Genomic DNA, 17,406 nt, shown 5'->3' with positions numbered 1-17,406 from the left:
ACCCGGGAATGTAAGCACTGTAGGGCAGTCACACATTTTCTGGGAGATTCGTAGGTCTAATGAGGAAAGAGGTGAGATCACATTGTACATGCTACCAATAAAACTGAATCATTACACTTAAGCTTATTTGAATGTAGCAGAAGAAAAAGGAACTGGAGCAAATCTTGCCTTCGATCAGCAGGGTTAAGACAGGGTCAGTTCAAGGATTCCCTCAATAGAAATCCCCAAAGTATTGGTGTGTGGTTCAGTGGTTAGCTCTGGTTTCCATAGCGCTCTGCGGTCTGACGAGGGGGCTCTGGAAGTCGGGGTTGTGCCTGGAGCCCTGGGAGAAGTGGCCTTTGGGAAGCTCAGCTGGCCTAGCCTGAAGCAGAGCCAAGGCCAGCCAATGCCAGTGCTTTCGCCTCTGCAGTCCTGCAGCCCTGGCTGACTGGGCGCGGGGCTTTCCTCCAGGATTTCGGGCAGGGTCTTAGAGGTTTCTCTCTGTTTAGTCCCTGGTCCCTCCAGCAGAGCAGGAGGGTTGTTTGGCTCCAGGGCACCCCGGGCTCCTCCCTGGGCCCACTCAGATCGGAGGACAAGGCAGATGTGCCTCTGTGCTCCTGACATTCACCTGTGCTCAATGAGTGTCTGACACCTGCGCCAGGTGCCCTGCTGGGCCTCAGGCAGGTTGGAGGCCAGGACGAGTAGGGAGTCCCTGCCTCCGAGGGCTGCATATCACGGTGGGGAGAGACACGATCCTAGGGCACGAGGAAGAGCTGCTTTCGTGGGACAGCGTGCCGGGGAGTGGGCCTTGACCTCTCAGCCTGCACCACCCACAGCGGGAGCCGCACCTGCAGGTGGCCACTAGCAGTAGCAACGTGGAGATGTGCTATCAGCACCCACTACAGGCCAGATTTCAAACTCTTTGTACAAAAACAGGTCATTCATCACAATTTTTATATTGAGTACATGTTGAAATGATACTACTGTGGGTATAGTGGGTTGAGTAAATTATATTATTAGAGTATACTGTTAAAATTAATTTCATCTGTTTCTTTCTGCTTTTTAAAAATGTGGCCAGTAGAAAATTTAAAGTGGCACGTGTGTCTTGCACCTGCGGCTCCCGTAACACTATTTGGATGACGATGCCCTAGGTGACGGTGTGAGGACCTGGGTTGGCAGTTGAAAAGCATGGGTCGGGGGTGGACCTGGACTTCACCTCCCCAAGTAACAACTATGGAGACATCACCATTGAAAGGGGTGAGCTCCCTGTCTTTGGGGGTGCAGAGGATTTGTGTGGTGGTAAGGAGGCTGGATGGATGAGCTCCGAGGGTTCCTCCAACTCTAAGTCTAACCAGAGCTCAGCCAGCCTCTGTGTTGTCCCTGGGGGCCTCAGGCAGGACCATGTGCAGGAGTGCCCTTGGTGCGTTGCCTGGAGGTCCTGTCTGGCCTGGGGCTCGGCACACCAAGACCCTGTCGGCGTCCCTGCAGCCCCGGGCTCCGCCTTCCCCTCTGCAGGGTGTGCTGGAGTGTCTCCTTGGCTCTGGTGAGGGCTGCTTCTGCAGGGACAACCACGTGGGGTGTCACCCCCACCCCTTCCCAGGAGCTGCCGTCCGCGGCCCCCACAGAGCGGGCCGTAGGGATAGTGAGGTAAAGGTGGGTGTCGTCCACGTGGTAGGTCTGTGGTGGCTGGCAGCCCCCACTGGTCACCTCCCCGATGACCAGGGCCCGGCCCAGCCTCTTCATGATGTAGGTAAACTCCTCCGCAGCGCCAGCTGTCACACTGCTGGTCAGAATGACCACGCTCTTCCCGGAGCCATAGCGTTCCCCTGGAAGACAGAAGGCCTTTCAGGACGGGGAGTCAAGTCGGGCCCCTGGCACTTGCCTTCTCTATACTGTCTGGACCCACAGCGTCCACTCAATTGCTCTAAGCCCCAGTTCTGCATCTATACAACGGAGCCACAACTGGGCCCAGTCCCATGCATTCAAGTACTTGAGAACTACCCATGCAGGAGCTTTAACTGCCAAGCGATGGGAAGGAGAGGCGTGCTTTCTCAGCATGAATAACCGTGACGCCTCATCTGACCTGACTCCCTTTTCCCTTTGGACCCTCAGAAGAGCCAAATTTGTGGCTTAACAGCTACAACCCTCCAGGATGGCACTGTCTGATAGAAATGTTACATGAGCCAGAATGCCGGCCACAGATGTCATTTTAAGTTTTCTAGTAGCCACGTTGCACAAGTAAAAAGAAACAGATGAAGTTAATTTTAAACATGTTTCATTTAACCCAATATATCCAAAGTATGTTCATTTCAAAATACAATCAAAATTATTAATGGGGTATTTTAATTTTTTTTTTTTTATAATAAGTCTTCAAACTCTGGTGTGCATTTCACAATTGCAGCACGTCTCACTTTGGATGAGCCACATTTCAAGTGCTCAGTGACCATTGGTGGCTTGTGGCTCTCATATTGGATCCTGCCATTCTAGTATCTCACGAGTCTATTTTTAATCCTGGTCTATTTGAATTTTTAATCCTGTCTATTTGAATTTAGAATTCACCTGGTTCTTATTTTTATTTACATGTTGAGGTGTTACTGATGCATGTCCTGGAAGTTACCGCAAAATGCTTGTGTAAAAAGAAAGCGTAGAGACGAAAATGGGGGGGTGCTTCTCTGGTTCTAGGCGTACCTCCATTGGTCTCTCCAGCCGCCTGTGCTGGATGGGAGCACAGGTTCCTTGGGTTTGCATGCTGAGCGGGGGAGATGGAATGAGGCCATCTACACGGGGAGGGGGCTTTGAGACCCTGGTTCTGTAAGCTCAGGGCCAGCCTCTGCTTCTCTGGCCGCTGCTCTGGGCCCAGGGCAGGTAACGCAAGCCCCGTTGGCATCATGAACTTTCTTCAGGCACGTGTGTGGAGCTACTGCTGTGAGCTCAAGATGAGCAGTGCCAGCGCCCACTGGGTCAGCAATGGGCAGGGCGGCCCTCTAGTGCTGCATGTGTCCTGCAGGCTGGTGGTTGTGGTGGTGAGCGTGGGGGGCATTTTGGTATTAGAAAAACTAATGCTCCCATTTTGGCTCTTTCGGTTATTAGCTGAGTGACTCTAGACAAGATATTCGACCTAGTTGACCCCCCATTTTTCTCGTCTAGAAAATAGGCATGGTGGTACGTGTTTTGCGTGGATTTAAGATTATATGCACCGAGTGCATGGACTGGGATGGGGGCTTTATATTTTGGTAACTATCATTTTTGCCTAAACCTAAGCTGTCTTCCCTGATTTTCCAGAACTTCTAGAATGAGAGCAGAAAGAAGTCGTCTCCACGCACCTGCAAGCTGGGTGTGGGTCCAGAGTTCACTGACAGAGTCACTGGGCCGGCTGTAGATCTTGTCCAGCAGGATTGGGGGGCCGTCATCAAAGAAGTAGGAGCACAGGGCGGAGATGGAGGAGGTGGGGCCGCCGATGTTGAACCTGAGGGAAGGGACGTGGAGCCCAGCTGTCAGGCTCTTGGTGCTGCTCTGGGAGTCTGGGACTTCTGCCCTGCGGAGGGTTCTAATTCCAGGCAGCCTCAGTCTAGCGCCCCTCCCTCCGTCCTCAGAATTCCACGGGCCAGCTTTGCCCAGAGCTTTTACCAGAGCACTAGTCTCTTGAGAACAAGCGACTCTGTGGCCAAATACTTTTAGAAAATACTGACTACCATACCCTCCCCCTCTGATCACATATTAATACATTAAAGGCTCTGATAAGTCCTGCAGTTAGGAACTTATTGATATATTTCCCCCATTTATTGACCATGGGCTGCTCCCCTGCACCCATGCTGCCTCCGAGTGGAGCACGTTTTGGGGAACACTGTCTTCCCCAGTTGCATCTTGTGACAATTTTACAAAACCCACCGGGTGTCTTAGTTCAGGTGTCCTAATGTGGTGTTTTGTGTGGCAGAGTACTCAGAGTTGTGGAACTGCATTAGGATAAAGAGAGCCTGTGTCCATCTCAGGCCATTTGGATTTGTCACACTGTGTGATCTTTCCAGGCCCCTGCCTCCCCACCTGGGGCTGGTGATGTGTGAAGAGACTCTTTTAGTTGATGACCTAGGATGGCCTGGCTGGGTTTAGGGCCTGTGACCTTAGCATCTGCACTTCCAAATCTCAGGGATAGAAGGGTCTTTAATTCTTTAAGCAGAATGCACCTATAGGCTGGGGCCTTCTCTTTAAGAAATGTGCATGGCTCAGTTAAGCAGAAAGGGACTTAGCTTGAGAGTGGTTCAGATGTTCAGTAAAACGTCTGAAGAATAAAATGGTCAGAGGACCACAGGAGCCTAAGCTCAAGTTCTGATCACACATAAAACCGGGGTGAGGGAAATGATTTATCTTCCAAAGAGGAGAAGCCTCTCCAGGCTCCAGAGCCATCTAGTGGTGACGAAGAACCACGTGCATGTGGCAGGCCAGCTCCCACTCCGCCAATCCCGGCTTCCCGAGAAGTGGGAGTGTCCCATCCCAGGGGAGCAGCCTGCCCCTCTCCGTGCCTGCAGAGGGTCCCCAGGCCGTGTCCACTGATGGCCCCGAGAGTCACGCACAGAGGACCTGGGCCTGGCTGCCCCCTGAGGGGCTTTTTCTGCCTCTTCCCCGCTCTATGATGAAAACTCATCACCTGTGAGGCACGTTTTTACAGAAGCAGAGGGGAGGTGGCTAGCTGAAGACACCCTTCCAAATGATCATTTTGTGATGCAAAGAATTCTTTTTTGCAAGAGTAGTGGCTAATTTCAAAATTCTCTCTGGAATTCTGGTTTTATAATTCTTACGAAAGAGAAAGAGTTGTCATGGGCAGATTCTGTAAAATGTGAGGATGGACCACAGGGGGAGGGCCCAGCTGTCCCAGACGCGACTGAGCATCAGGATCACCGGGATGCCAGTCACATAAACAGATTATCAGGCCTGCTGCCTGGAGCTTCTGACTCAGTAGGGCTGGGCTGGGGCCCAGGAATCAGTGTTCATAATGCCCCCACCCCCTCCAACTGAATCCTATGACCAGGCAAGTTTTGGGGTGATTCTCAATCTGGAGTGTACATTGGGATCATCGGAGGAAATGAAAATCCTAGTGTTGGGGCTCCACCAGCCAATTAAGTCAGAACGCCTGGCCTAGCTGGCCAGAGCCTGACAGGCAAGTGGCCTAGTCCTTCTCAGGTCCTGTGTCACAGAGTCATTTTTTCCCCTGCTGTGTGTGGCCCATAGCTTTGACCATCTGTTGGCGAGTGCCATGACCTGGCCAGGAACCACTGCCCCCGGGCCCACTGACCTCATGTCGATAATCATGGCGTCTGTGTGCACGATCTTCTTCCAAATGTGCTCCACCAGCAGCTCGGAGACCTGGATGAGCAGCTCACAGTCCCCAAACATGTCAAACCTCAGGTAGCCAATGTTGTCCTCAAGCACGTTCGTGTGGAAGGAAAACTTGATCAGGTCTTCAAAGACTTCGGGGGAAGGGATCTGTAAGAGTTGGAGGTTCTGCTCAGTGTCAGGGGAGCCCAGGAAAGTGGGCGTTGCAGGCTCCTCTATATCATGAGAAATATTAGGGGTATGGAGTGAGAACTGACATTTCTGAAGGAGCTGGTAGGTGCCAGGGATTTTCCCAATGTCATGTCTGGGAAGTCACATGAGCGAGGGCCTGGGACATTAAGGATTGGGATCTTCCTTGAAGAAGATGCGCATGTCTGCTGACCCCATGCCCTGGGGGCCAGAGCTGAAAGGTCAGGCATGGTCTCCTCTCTGACTTCTCCAACCTTGCCAGACACTTCTTACATTCCTTAGCTCATCTCCCTCCTCCACTGAGGCAGGGAGGGACGACATTAGTTACCTTCACCTGGCTCTGTGCTAAGCACTTTGCAGCTCTTCTGACCCCCCTCACAGCCACCCAGTACAGGAGACACCATTATCCCCATCTTTTCCATGAGGAAAATGAAACACGGAGAGGTTAAGTAACTTGCCCAAGGTCACATAGCCAGTAAGTGGTAGAGACAGAATCTGAATCCACATCTGACTCCAAACTGTGAACCTTGGCTATGCCAGAAAGGAACAAGCCCGTGACTTGGAAGCTGGGGGCCCCGGTAACCCAGCACAGGCTCCCCCAACATGACCACACCCTGTCCTCTCTCCCCAAGGTTGCTGGGGGGCAGCAGGACTCGGTGAGCTGGACGGAGGACGAGGAGCCGGCAGGGAAGTGGCATTGATGGGGACACCAGTCTCGAGGGCCCGCTCTGCCCTCAGTCACAGCTTTTTGGCCACTGGCTATGCTGCTCTGCACCCCTTTGGCCCTCAGTTTCCCTTTGTGTGAAATGGGGGTAATCATGCTGTAGCAGATGCCCCCCTCCTTCACACCCCAGCCTCGGTCCTTCTCCCGGCTGGGGGAGCCTGCCCTGCCCCAGGGTGCGAGAGTTTATGTCCCCAAGGTGACCCTTGGCCAGTGGAGGATCTGAAACTACTACCGCAGCTATAAACTGTGGCCAGATAGCAAAGAGCTGTTCCACTGTTTTTCTTTTGGAGTGGGAGTTGCTGCATCCTGTGCGGAGGGACTGCCTCGGGAGGCCTTCCCCACACCTGTCAGGGTCCTGGTGGGACCCCCCGTGCTGTCTTCAGCAGAACAGCCTCAGTGGGGTACTCCCCTGTGGGCTTTTCCTCCCTCCCCAGCTCTCTCGGCTCCTTCACTCCTACTTCAGCAACCACCTTCCCAATAAACGGCCCACACCCAAGCCCTGGTCTCAAGCCCTGGTCTCAAGCCCTACTTTCAAGGGAACCCAAGACAAATGCTGTCCTGACCTCTTGTAGTGTCTACATGGCAGTCACAGAGGAGAAGACATTGTGGGGAGGTGTGGTAAGTGCTGCTCTATCTGAGCTGTTAGCTAGTGGTAGGGGCACTTGGTGAATCCCACGGGTTCCTCCACTGGTCTGGAGGACTTTCCTACCCAGCAGCCACACCCAGCCTTACTTCACCTATTTGGTGTCCCCAAAGCTTCAGTGCTGGCTTCCAAATATTGAGACCACAACGGCCTTGCTCTGGATTTCCCATCCAGCCAGCCCTGGGATCAGGCCGCAGGCCCACCACCTGCAGCTCCTTCGGAGGCCGGGCTTTGCCTTGTGGGAGGGAAGGAGACGGGCAGTGGGCGCCTAACCAGGGAAGGCCTCTGGGCTGTGCCCCGGCAGCCCTGATCACTCCAGGGTCTGCGTCCAGGCTCCATGCTTTACCTTCGCGGGCGGATGTGAGGCTGGGGCCTCTGCCTATTTCCCTGGCCCTGTCCCCCAATTAATTCATACAGACTGCAACCCCCGGGCAGGTCGGCAGCGGGAATCGACACAAACTCCACATTTCCAGGGGAGGACGTCACAGCTTGGAGACCTCAGTTGACTCATTGGCCTGTTTCTCCAACTGGCAGCAAGAGCTGCGCTTCGCGGCGGATGTGAGGCCGGGGCCTCTGCCTATTTCCCTGGCCCTGTCCCCCAATTAATTCATACAGACTGCAACCCCCGGGCAGGTCGGCAGTGGGAATCGACACAAACTCCACATTTCCAGGGGAGGACATCACAGCTTGGAGACCTCAGTTGACTCATTGGCCTGTTTCTCCAACTGGCAGCAAGAGCTGCTGCAAACACTTGCCTTCTACACAGCCAAGACTGAAGCTCCTCCTATCCCAGGGGGTTTCAGACTGGGTTTCTGTGGGTACTAATGTTCTGTGGAGATGTCAGGGACCCCATGGCACAGAGGGTGGATGGGATGACAGGGTGAGAGAGAGGAATAAACTGTTAACTGCTTAAACATGAAAAAGACCCCCAGAAACCATCACCCTGCATTATGCACACAGCTCTACAGGTGTGGACAACTGGTCAACTCACTCCTGGGACAGGGCTCGGCCAGGTCTCCCTTGCATCTTACCTGCATGGGTACAATTCCGGGAATGCGGTCCTTGGCATCCTCTGGAATATGTGCTATCTTCAGGTGTGGGTCCCCAGACAGCACCTGCAGGTCAGCCCCCAGCATCTCGGCCAGGGCCCCTTCTGAGGTCACCCTCGAGTAGCGGCTCTGCAGACGGCTCAGTTTGGTGGCCATCCTGGCCCCCAGCTCGGCGGAGGCGTAGTTATCAGCCACCAGCTTCCCAGCTGTCTGCAGCACTGTGGGCACCTTGGCACGCAGGGCCACTATATCTTGGGCTGTAGAGAGGGCCTTGCTCATAGGCACAGTGATGTCGGGCTCCACGCCGGCTAGGTCCCAGGCCTCACCTGTGGTGGCACTCAGGGCTGTCTGTGTGGGCATGGAGGCATATAAGGGGCTGCTGCCCACCTGGTAGATGCCCACAGACAGGGCCCCTCCGGCCGTGGGCTCCCCAATGACTGTGGCCCGCTGCAGGTCCTGCATGGTGTGAGCAAAGGCCTCAGCTGCAGAGCCGCTGGTGTGGCTAACCAGGATGTAGAGGTCTTTGTGGGAACCATAGCGCTGGCCGGCGACCTGGGGCAAGGTCAACACGTCCATGACCCTTGAGGTGGCCCGGTCAAAGATGGAGTAGAGGTGCTGGCGGGGCTTTGCCTCAAAGAAGTAGGAGCAGAGCAGCGGCACAGCCGTGGAGTAGCTGCCAGGATTGTAACGCAGGTCGACGATCAGCGCAGCCGTGTCCACTAGCTTCTGCCACACCAGCCGCACCAGCTGCGGCCCGATGGCCTTCACTGTCTCCAGCTCAGCCATGGCATCGAAGCGCAGGTAGCCCAGCTGGCCGGGCAGCACGTCTGTCTTGAACAGGGCCTCAATGAGGTAGGAGAGCTCTTCTGGGGAGGGGATGGCAGGGGGTGGTGGAGGCACCTCCTCGGCTACCAGCTCACTGGGGCTGTGGAACACCAGCAGGCGGTGGTCCCCAGACACCTCCTGTAGGTCAGCTGTGAGCTGGGAGGCCAGCGACTCCAAGTCCACTGCCGTGCGGTAGGCCCCCTGGGCCAGCTTGGCCTGCAGCAGGGCACCCGTCTGCACGACGACCTCCGGCCGTGCGTAGTGGGCCTCCAGCAGGTGCCCTGTGCCCTCCACCAAGGCTCCCAGGCTCCGGTGGAACTCCAAGACCTCCTGGGCTCTGTCCAAGGCCTCCTCGGCCAGCACGATGGCATCGGGCACCACGCCACCGCCCAGCCAGCCCTCACCATGGTTGTCGATGAACGTGAGCACCGGCACGGTGAGCACCAGGCCACCCTCGGGCGTGTCCAGCAGCGACACCGTGCGGGTGTGCAGCAGGCTGCCCGCGGTGATCTCGCCCACCAGCGTGGCCCAACCCAGCGACTGCATGAGGAAGGCGAACTCCTCGGCGGCAGTGGCGGTGCGGTGGCTGGTGAGCAGGTACACCCCGCGCTGGCTGCCATAGCGCGGGCCCAGCAGCTCCGCGTGGCTGAAGTGCTCCTGTGTGATGTTGGTACAGCGGTTGTAGGTGGTGAAGAGGTGCACAGGGCTGGAGCCCGGGTTCTGGAAGTAGGAGAGCATCAGGGGCACTGCAGAGGACGGCCCCCCTGGGTTGTGACGCAGGTCCATGATGAGGTGCTCCGTGTGCTGCAGGGGCTCCCACACCTGGCGCAGGATGTGCGGGCCCAGCTCCTCCAGCACGGAGGCATCTGCAAACCTGTCAAAGCGCAGGTAGCCCACATTGCCCGGCAGCACAGACACCTGGAATGTGGCATCCACCAGGGCCTGCTGGGAAGCCTCATCCTCGGGCATTGTGGGGACCACCTCTGGCGGGTCATCGGTTTCAGCCTCAGGCCCGGAAGAGGTTTCCCTGGGCTTGACTGCCCGTACCAGGAGCCTGGGGTCCTCGGACACAGTCTGCAGGCCGGCGTTGAGCTTCGTGACCAGGTCCTCCTTGGAGGCCACAGAGGAGAAGTCCATGCTGGCCAGGTGGTGCAGTAGGGCAGGCACGCGGTCCACCAGCGTGTAGTAGTCCTGCAGGGCCTCCTGCAGACAGCGCACCACCTCTGGCAGGGCACGGCGCAGGGTGAGGATGGCCAGGGCTTTCTCCAGGGCCTGTTCAGCCGGTGTCCCCACACAGGGCAGCACCCCGCTTCCCTCCCATGTCTGGCTGCCCCCGCCCAGGGGCCCAAGGGACCTGGACACGGGCACGGTGAAGAAGAAGTCAGATTGGCCTATCCTCAGCTTCTGGAGGTCCAGGGCACCCCCTACGGTCCGCTCGCCCACCACGATGGCCCTGCGCATCTGCTTGAGGATGTAGGCAATGTCCTCGGCCACGCCCCCGGTACGGCTGCTGGTGAGGACCACCACATCTTTGTTAGCACTGTACCTCTCTCCCAGGACATGGGGCAAGGTCCAGATCTCTGTGGTTGTGTTGGAAGGGCGGTCATAGATGGTGTCCACGTGCACGACCGTGTTCCCCGGGTGCAGGTAGGAGATGATGTAGGGAATGCCGGAGACCTGGCCCCCAGTGCAGTGGCGGAGATCTAGCACCAAGGCCGAGGTGCCTATGAGCTTGCTCCAGATGTGGGCTACCAGGAACTCCCCCAGCTTGCTTAGCACTTCCTGGCCGGGGAGATCATCTACCCGAAGGTAGCCCACGTTGCCCTCCAGGACCTCATGGTGGATGCCTTTCTGCAGCCAGGCGAGCAGCTCCTCTTGCGTGAGGTTGGTGAATGCCGGGGCTTGCTGGGGAGCCTCAAGGGTGCTGGGTTCATAGGAGATGACCAGGCGAGGGTCATTCAAGGAGCTCTGCACCCCAACTGTCAGCACATGGGCCAGCGTTTGAGGGTCTGAGATGCCCAGAATCTCACGACTTTTGATGGCCTGTTCGATGGCTTCCTGCATCCCCAGCAGATTCTCTGGGAAGCAGTAGTTATCCAGGAGGACCTTGGCCATGTCCAGCACCAGGCTTGGCTGGAACACGTGTGTGGGGCCAGCCAGCCCACAGAGCAGTGTGGACAAGAACAGGACCCATTCTCTCATCATGGGATCCAGGAGGAGGCCTGGCCCCTGCACAAGATCTCCCTTGACTGTGGGCAAGGCTGTGGCCCTGCTCTGTGTGACTGCTTCCCCCCTTTTGTCCTTCTCAGCTGACGAACAGAAGGTCAGGCTAAACTCCAGAGTTGGGGCGAGGCTTCCAGCTTCAGTAAGCCTTTAATCCTGTCTAATTTAAGCGCATCAGCACTGGGGACTGGGGAGAAGAGGCCGGGGTAGTTTGACCCAGAAGGTTCATTGCATCTCAGTTTGCTGTGCCACCTCTGCATATAATAACTGTCATTTATTTCCTGCCAATGCCAGGCACAGTGCTCTGTGCTTTACAAACTGACCGTTTTCACCAGAGCCTTGCACGGTAGAGTTCTCAACCTTCAGGTAAATAGCATTTCTCCATGACACCGAGTGATCAATGGTTCTGGAATTAGGTAGACCTCCCTGGAGGCCTGGTTCTGTCATGTCTGTTCTGTGGACTTAGGGAATATCTTACTCATTGTACAGATTAAATGAGAAAATATGTGTAAAGCACTTTGCGGTGCCTGGCATGAAGGAAGGACTTCGTTACTGATAAATTCTCTGTCTTAGAGATACGGTCTCTATTTTATAGCTAAAGGAACAGACCAGAGAGCTCAGTGTCTAACTGAACTCTGAGCCATTTCAGGTGGGGGCAGGTGGGGGCAGCGAGAAGAAGCTGCAGTCGACTCAGACACTGCAGAGATTGAGTCCGAGGCCACCCCCAGCCTCAGGGCTTGGAGTTTACTCCTGTGTCCTACTAATGCCTCCAGGAAACTGGGTGGGTCCCCTCAGAGCTTTCCAATGGTAGGAGTGAAATATCTGGACCCCAACGTAGGTTATGGAGTGGGAGGGTTGCCCACCTTCCTGCTATCTGGTGACCTTAGCTCCGATCTAATAAGCACTAATGCCTCCAGGAAACTGGGTGGGTCCCCTCAGAGCTTTCCAATGGTAGGAGTGAAATATCTGGACCCCAACGTAGGGTATGGAGTGGGAGGGTTGCCCACCTTCCTGCTATCTGGTGACCTTAGCTCCGATCTAATAAGCATCATTCTCTTGGCTAAAGGAGACCCCTGCCAGTTGAGGGCTCAGCCCGCAGCCTGCCACTTGCAGGGAGAAATGAGTTGTAGGAGGACTTGAGTCTCTGTGATCCCAGGTGTCACACAGAATACAGACCATCCCCCTGATCTGCAGCCCAAGGTGGACTGCTGGATTCTCGGGCTCCCAGCTTCTTCTCCTTCTCACGAAGTGACGTGGGTCCTGCTTGTGACTGGCTTGCTGTAGATGTTCAAGAACACCTACCATGGAGCCAGAATCTGCAGCCCAAGGTGGACTGCTGGATTCTCGGGCTCCCAGCTTCTTCTTCTCACGAAGTGATGTGGGTCCTGCTTGTGACTGGCTTGCTGTAGATGTTCAAGAACACCTACCATGGAGCCAGAACCTAGATGCCCTGGTATGTCTCTGCAGCCCTCTGGGGGGTGCGCATTTCCCTCATTTAACAGACGGGACAGCTACAGCTCAGACTGCGGTCGCACAGCCAGAAAGAGGGTTGGAGGAGCCGCCCGGCCCTAACTCTTCTGGCTTCCCTGAGGTGTCTCTAGCACACACTTCCTGGGCTCGGCAGGCAGCAGGCAGGATCCTATGTGTGCCCTGGCAGGCAGCTGGAGAAGGTAGTCTTGGGAACAGGGGGGCTTCCTTGGCATGGTTGAGAACCACAATCCGCTCTCTGGAAATCATTATCTGAAGATGTTTACCAAGTGGTTTATGAAGGCCAAAGAGGTCAATTAGCTAAAACAAATATATTTTTAGCTCATTAGGATTTGTTTAATGCCCAAGTGACATATGGTCACATCACTCCACTGTTTGCGGCCAATGGAAGCAAGCCTGAGTCAGGTGGGCGTGGGGTGCTGCAGACACCTCCTTAGGAGCGCAGTCTCTGCTTTTCCCCAGACCCTGTGGGGAAGTCAGTGCTTCTCCTCTGCCTCCACTTGGGGAATCACAGCTCTGAGCATGTGGCCCAGTGGTCCTCCCAGGGCATTTCTATGTCACTGCTTGAGCCTGGGCAAGACCTCTGGACCAGGAAGGGCTGGGGGTCAAGATGACTGGGAATAAGACGTGGTCTCAGGACAGGATGCCTGGAGCTGTTGCTAGGCCTTGATTTGTGTGCATGGCCAGAGCCTCAAGGAGGACTGAGAGAGGAAGCAAAGTCTGCTGCGAGTCCTCGGGATGCCGAGCTGGAGAGGACCTGGGAGCAGAGGCAGCGCTTCCTCCTGTAGCTACAGCCCAAGGCAGGTGGGAGGGCAGCTTCCGTCCAGGAGTCTTCTGAACTCTCCAGGAGCCAGGCATGTCCTAGCCCCCAGACGCGGGGGGAATATTAGCTGATGGCAGCTGGCCTCCTTAGCCCATCCCAGAGAGCATGTTCTGGGAAAGTCCCCAAGGTAGGAGCCATGGAGAGTTCTACGTCTTCCCAACCAGCCCCCACCAGTGGTAGGCCCAGGTGGCTACAAAGAGTAGTGCCACTGTCATCTTGGGGGCTGAGTTTTGGAGTTGGGATGGGATCGGAAGGCTCTGCCTCTCCTCATTTATGCAAATGGTCCTGTGGGCAGAGCTGCCAAGGGTGCAGGCTTAGGCGCTATCCGGAAACCCTACTGCCCGCTAGGGTGAAGCAGAGAAAAGAAGTGATTTGATTGGTTAAAGCTGGAGCCATCGTCTTATTTGTACTATCCTGGTGGGAAGTTCAGGATAATATACCTGATGCCCGGTTGGCTGTCTGTGATTGGCTGAGCTTAAGTTTTGTTTTCTTTTAAATTAGATGCTCACATGAAATGAGTCTGAGCCAGATTTCCATTCACTCTTGTAGGCACTCGGTGCTAGAGCTGCCTCACTCAGTCTAACGCGTGCTATTTAATCCTTGTAATGCTACCTACCTAGATTCTACCATTGACATCTTACTATCTTTTCCTTATGTCACCTGTTCCTCCAGCCCCCTCTGTAACCCTCAAACCAATGTATTTTCTGGATGCATTTCAAAGCAAGTTGAAACATGTCTTTATGTCATGTTGATGGTTTTTCTTTTTACTTTTTTTGAAACGGAAAGAGTAAAACACACTCATTTTTACAAAAATGTATGAACAATCATTTCCCAAAGCTTTTCAAATCCAGCCTTTTTTCAAAAAATGTGTAGCTGTCCTCACCTGTCTCTGTGTTTACACATGGAAGCACCCATGTAGGAGATGTACACGTCCACACATCTGTGGGTACACTATCCATCTGTCCATCGATCTAATGTCATCCCATAATAGTAGATACAGTAATTTTTATTTTGTTTTACTCACTTAAACATACAGCATAAACATCCTTCCCAGTTGAAGTATATTCATTAAATTCATCCTTTAATGGCTATGTGATAGTTCTTGATGATTTACTGATCTGTTCCCCTATTGAGACCTATTTTAAGGTGTTTCTGTTTTTGCTACAATATTGCGTTTCAGCAATATTGTGATAAATGTTCTCAAACACATGTTCTTAAGGGCTAGTGCTTTTTGTTTCTGTATATAAATTCTCAAACATGGGCTTACTGAATCAAAGGCTATATATACACCTGTTTGTTTTCTTTATTATATTTCTTCAGTAACTTTTAAATTATACAATAAATGTGTACTTTTTTATTTTGTCACAGTTTAATTGATGTGTAATCAACATGCAATAAACTGCTCGTATTTGAAGTATACACACTGGCGAGTTTAGACATGTGTATACACCCATGAGACTATCAGTGCGATCCGGATGCTGTATATTGCTGTCACCCTCAAATTTTCCTCAAGCCCCTTTGTTATCCAGTCCCCCAGCATCCCTATGTCCAGACAAACACTGATCTGCTTCTGTCATCATTATAGATTAGTTTGAAGTTTTAAGAATTGTATGTAAATGGAATTATAGCACAGGTAGTGTTTTGTCTGCCTTCTTTTACTCAGCATAATCATTCTGAGATTCACCCAAGTTGTTGAGTGTACCATTGGTGCATTAATTTTGTTGCTGAGTAGCATTCCATTGCACAGATATACCACAATTTGTTATCCACTTACCTGGGATAGACATTCAGGTCACTTGCAGAGTATGACTATTAATAAAGCAGATATGAATATTTGAGTACAATTCTTTGTGTGGTCATGTTCTTATTCTCACTGGGGAAATAACTAGAATAAAAGTGTATGTTTAATGTTTTAAGAAACTACTTAACTGGTTTCCAAAATTTAAATTTTCTACCAGTGGAATATGAAACTTCCAATTCCTACACATCCATGCCAACAATTTTGCAGACTTTTTCACTTTAGACATTCTAATGGGTATGTTGTGGTATCTCATTGTGATTTTAATTTGCATTTCCTTGATGATTAATTGTGTTGAGCATCTTTTTAATGTGCTTATTGGCTATTTGTATATCTTCTGTGATGAAATCTGTTCAAATCTTTTGCCCATTTGTTGGGGGTGGGAGGAGAGAGGTAGTTGTATTATTATTGATAAAGTAATAGTCTTTTGCCTGACACATGTGTTGTGAATACTTTCTCCCAGTCTGTGGCTTGTTTTTTCATGCCCTGAACAGTGTCTTTTAAAGATTGAAGGTTTTCATTTTTGATAAGCTCTAATTTATCAAATTTTTCCTTTGTGATTTATGCTTTTGGTGCCATAGCTAATTCTGGCTTATCTCAATGTCACAAAGCTTTTCTTTGATTTTTTGTTCTAAAATTTCTATAGTATTAGGTTTTACATATAGGTCTACGATCTGTTTTGAGTTGATTTTTGTGAATGGTGCGAGGTAGGGAGTCAAGCTTTATTTCTTCCGTGTAGATATCCAGTTGATCCAGCACTAGCAGTTGAAAAGACTTTCCTTGCTCCATTGAATTGCCTTGGCATCTTGGTCAAAAAGCGATGGATCACATATGTGTGGATCTATTTCTGTACTCCGTTCCGCTGCATTCGTCTGTTTGCTTGTCTTTTCTGCTAACTATAGTTTTTGGTTGTCTTAAAATCATGTAATGTGAGTCCTCTAACTTTCTTGTTCTTTATTAACATTACTTTGGCTATTCTCCTTCCTTTGCTTTGCAATATAAATTTTAAATTCATATAACTGATTTTTAGAATCAGATAACTGATTGGGACTCATGTAATGTGAGTCCTCTAACTTTCTTGTTCTTTATTAACATTACTTTGGCTATTCTCCTTCCTTTGATTTGCAATATAAATTTTAAATTCATATAACTGATTTTTAGAATCAGATAACTGATTGGGACTGAGTTGAATCTATCATTCATTTTGGGGGACAATGTGCATCTTAACAATACTGAGTTTTTCTATTCATGAACAAGGTATATCTCTTTTTTTACTTAGGTTTTCTTTGATTTTTTTATTAGTGTTGTGTGGTTTCACTATATAGATCATGCAAATATTTTGTTAGATTTACCTAAGTATTTCTCATTATTTTTTGTGTGATATTGTAAAATGGGACTTTAAAAAAATTTCAGCTTCCACTTACTCATTGTGTATTGATCTTGTGTACTGAAACCTCACTAAACTCATTTATTCATTGTAGTATGTTCTTTTGCAGATTCCTTGGAAATTTCTAAGGGGGTATTCATGTTGTACATATTTTTCCAACCTACAGATTTTATTTCTTATTCTTGCTTTTTTGCACTTGCTAGGACCTCCAGTGCATTGTTTCTGATCTTAGAGAGAAAACAGTCAGCCTTTTGCCATTAAGTGTGATGTTAACTGTAGACTTTTGTTTTTGTTTTTGCTAGATGCGCTTTGTCAGTTTAAGAAAATTCTCTTCGAATCCTAGTATTCTGAAATCATGATTGGATGTTGAATATTGTCAAATGCATCAATCAAGATGATTATGTATTTTTCTTTAGTTTGTTAATATGGTCAATTACATTGATTGGTTTTTAAATTTTGAAACAGCCTTGCATTTGTGCAATAAATCTCAATTGGTCACAAAGTATTAACCTTTGTATATTTTGATGGATTCAATGTACTGGTATTTGGTTGAGAATTTTTTGCATGCTTATGAGGAATATCCCTCTGTAGTTTTCTTTTCTTTTGGCTTTGGTATCGAGGTAATGCTGACCTCATAACACGAGTTAGGAAGTATTTTTTTCCTTTTCCTATTTCCCCCTTTTTCTATTTTCCAGAACAGTTTATATAGAATTGATTTTATTTCAATTATTTGAGGGTCTGAAGAGAGGCATTGTTCCAGACATGGAAGGAGGGCTTTTCTATTCATTCCTTATTCTTACTTCTCAACCGAGCATGTTCACAGGTTCGTGTCATGAAATGAAAATGATAACTGAAGGCCGAAAACATAGATCATTTCAGCTGTTGATCACTCATGTTAGCAAGTGTTCGCCGCGCCAAAGGTGCAAGCATCATTGCCTCATGTACAGGCA

General features: G+C 51.2%; 1 protein-coding gene across 1 annotated transcript; it reads right to left on the bottom strand.

Annotated features, from left to right (window-relative positions):
• Positions 1–1,368: 1,368 nt before the first annotated feature.
• RBP3 (retinol binding protein 3, interstitial) lies at positions 1,369–11,057 on the bottom strand. The gene is made up of 4 exons (XM_008586711.1): positions 7,895–11,057; positions 5,267–5,457; positions 3,303–3,445; positions 1,369–1,805 (listed from the first exon to the last, which is right to left on the bottom strand). The coding sequence occupies exons 1-4, from the start codon at positions 10,940–10,942 to the stop codon at positions 1,369–1,371; spliced, it is 3,819 nt and encodes a 1,272-aa protein (XP_008584933.1). The 5' UTR covers positions 10,943–11,057.
• Positions 11,058–17,406: the final 6,349 nt, after the last annotated feature.

Source organism: Galeopterus variegatus, unplaced genomic scaffold (genome assembly GCF_000696425.1).
Source record: "Galeopterus variegatus unplaced genomic scaffold, G_variegatus-3.0.2 Scaffold4086, whole genome shotgun sequence".
In the NCBI taxonomy this organism is placed as follows: domain Eukaryota; kingdom Metazoa; phylum Chordata; class Mammalia; order Dermoptera; family Cynocephalidae; genus Galeopterus; species Galeopterus variegatus.
This window is presented reverse-complemented; position numbering and strand designations above follow the sequence as displayed.

Bases quoted from the DNA above. Each gene is read 5' to 3' on its own strand.
- RBP3 (XM_008586711.1), bottom strand. From the start codon at position 10,942: ATGATGAGAGAATGGGTCCTGTTCTTGTCCACACTGCTCTGTGGGCTG. The intron at 5,458-7,894 runs GTAAGATGCAAG...CAACTCTTACAG, and splicing joins CCGGAATTGTACCCATGCAG to ATCCCTTCCCCCGAAGTCTT. The intron at 1,806-3,302 runs GTGCGTGGAGAC...TCTGTCTTCCAG, and splicing joins GACCCACACCCAGCTTGCAG to GGGAACGCTATGGCTCCGGG.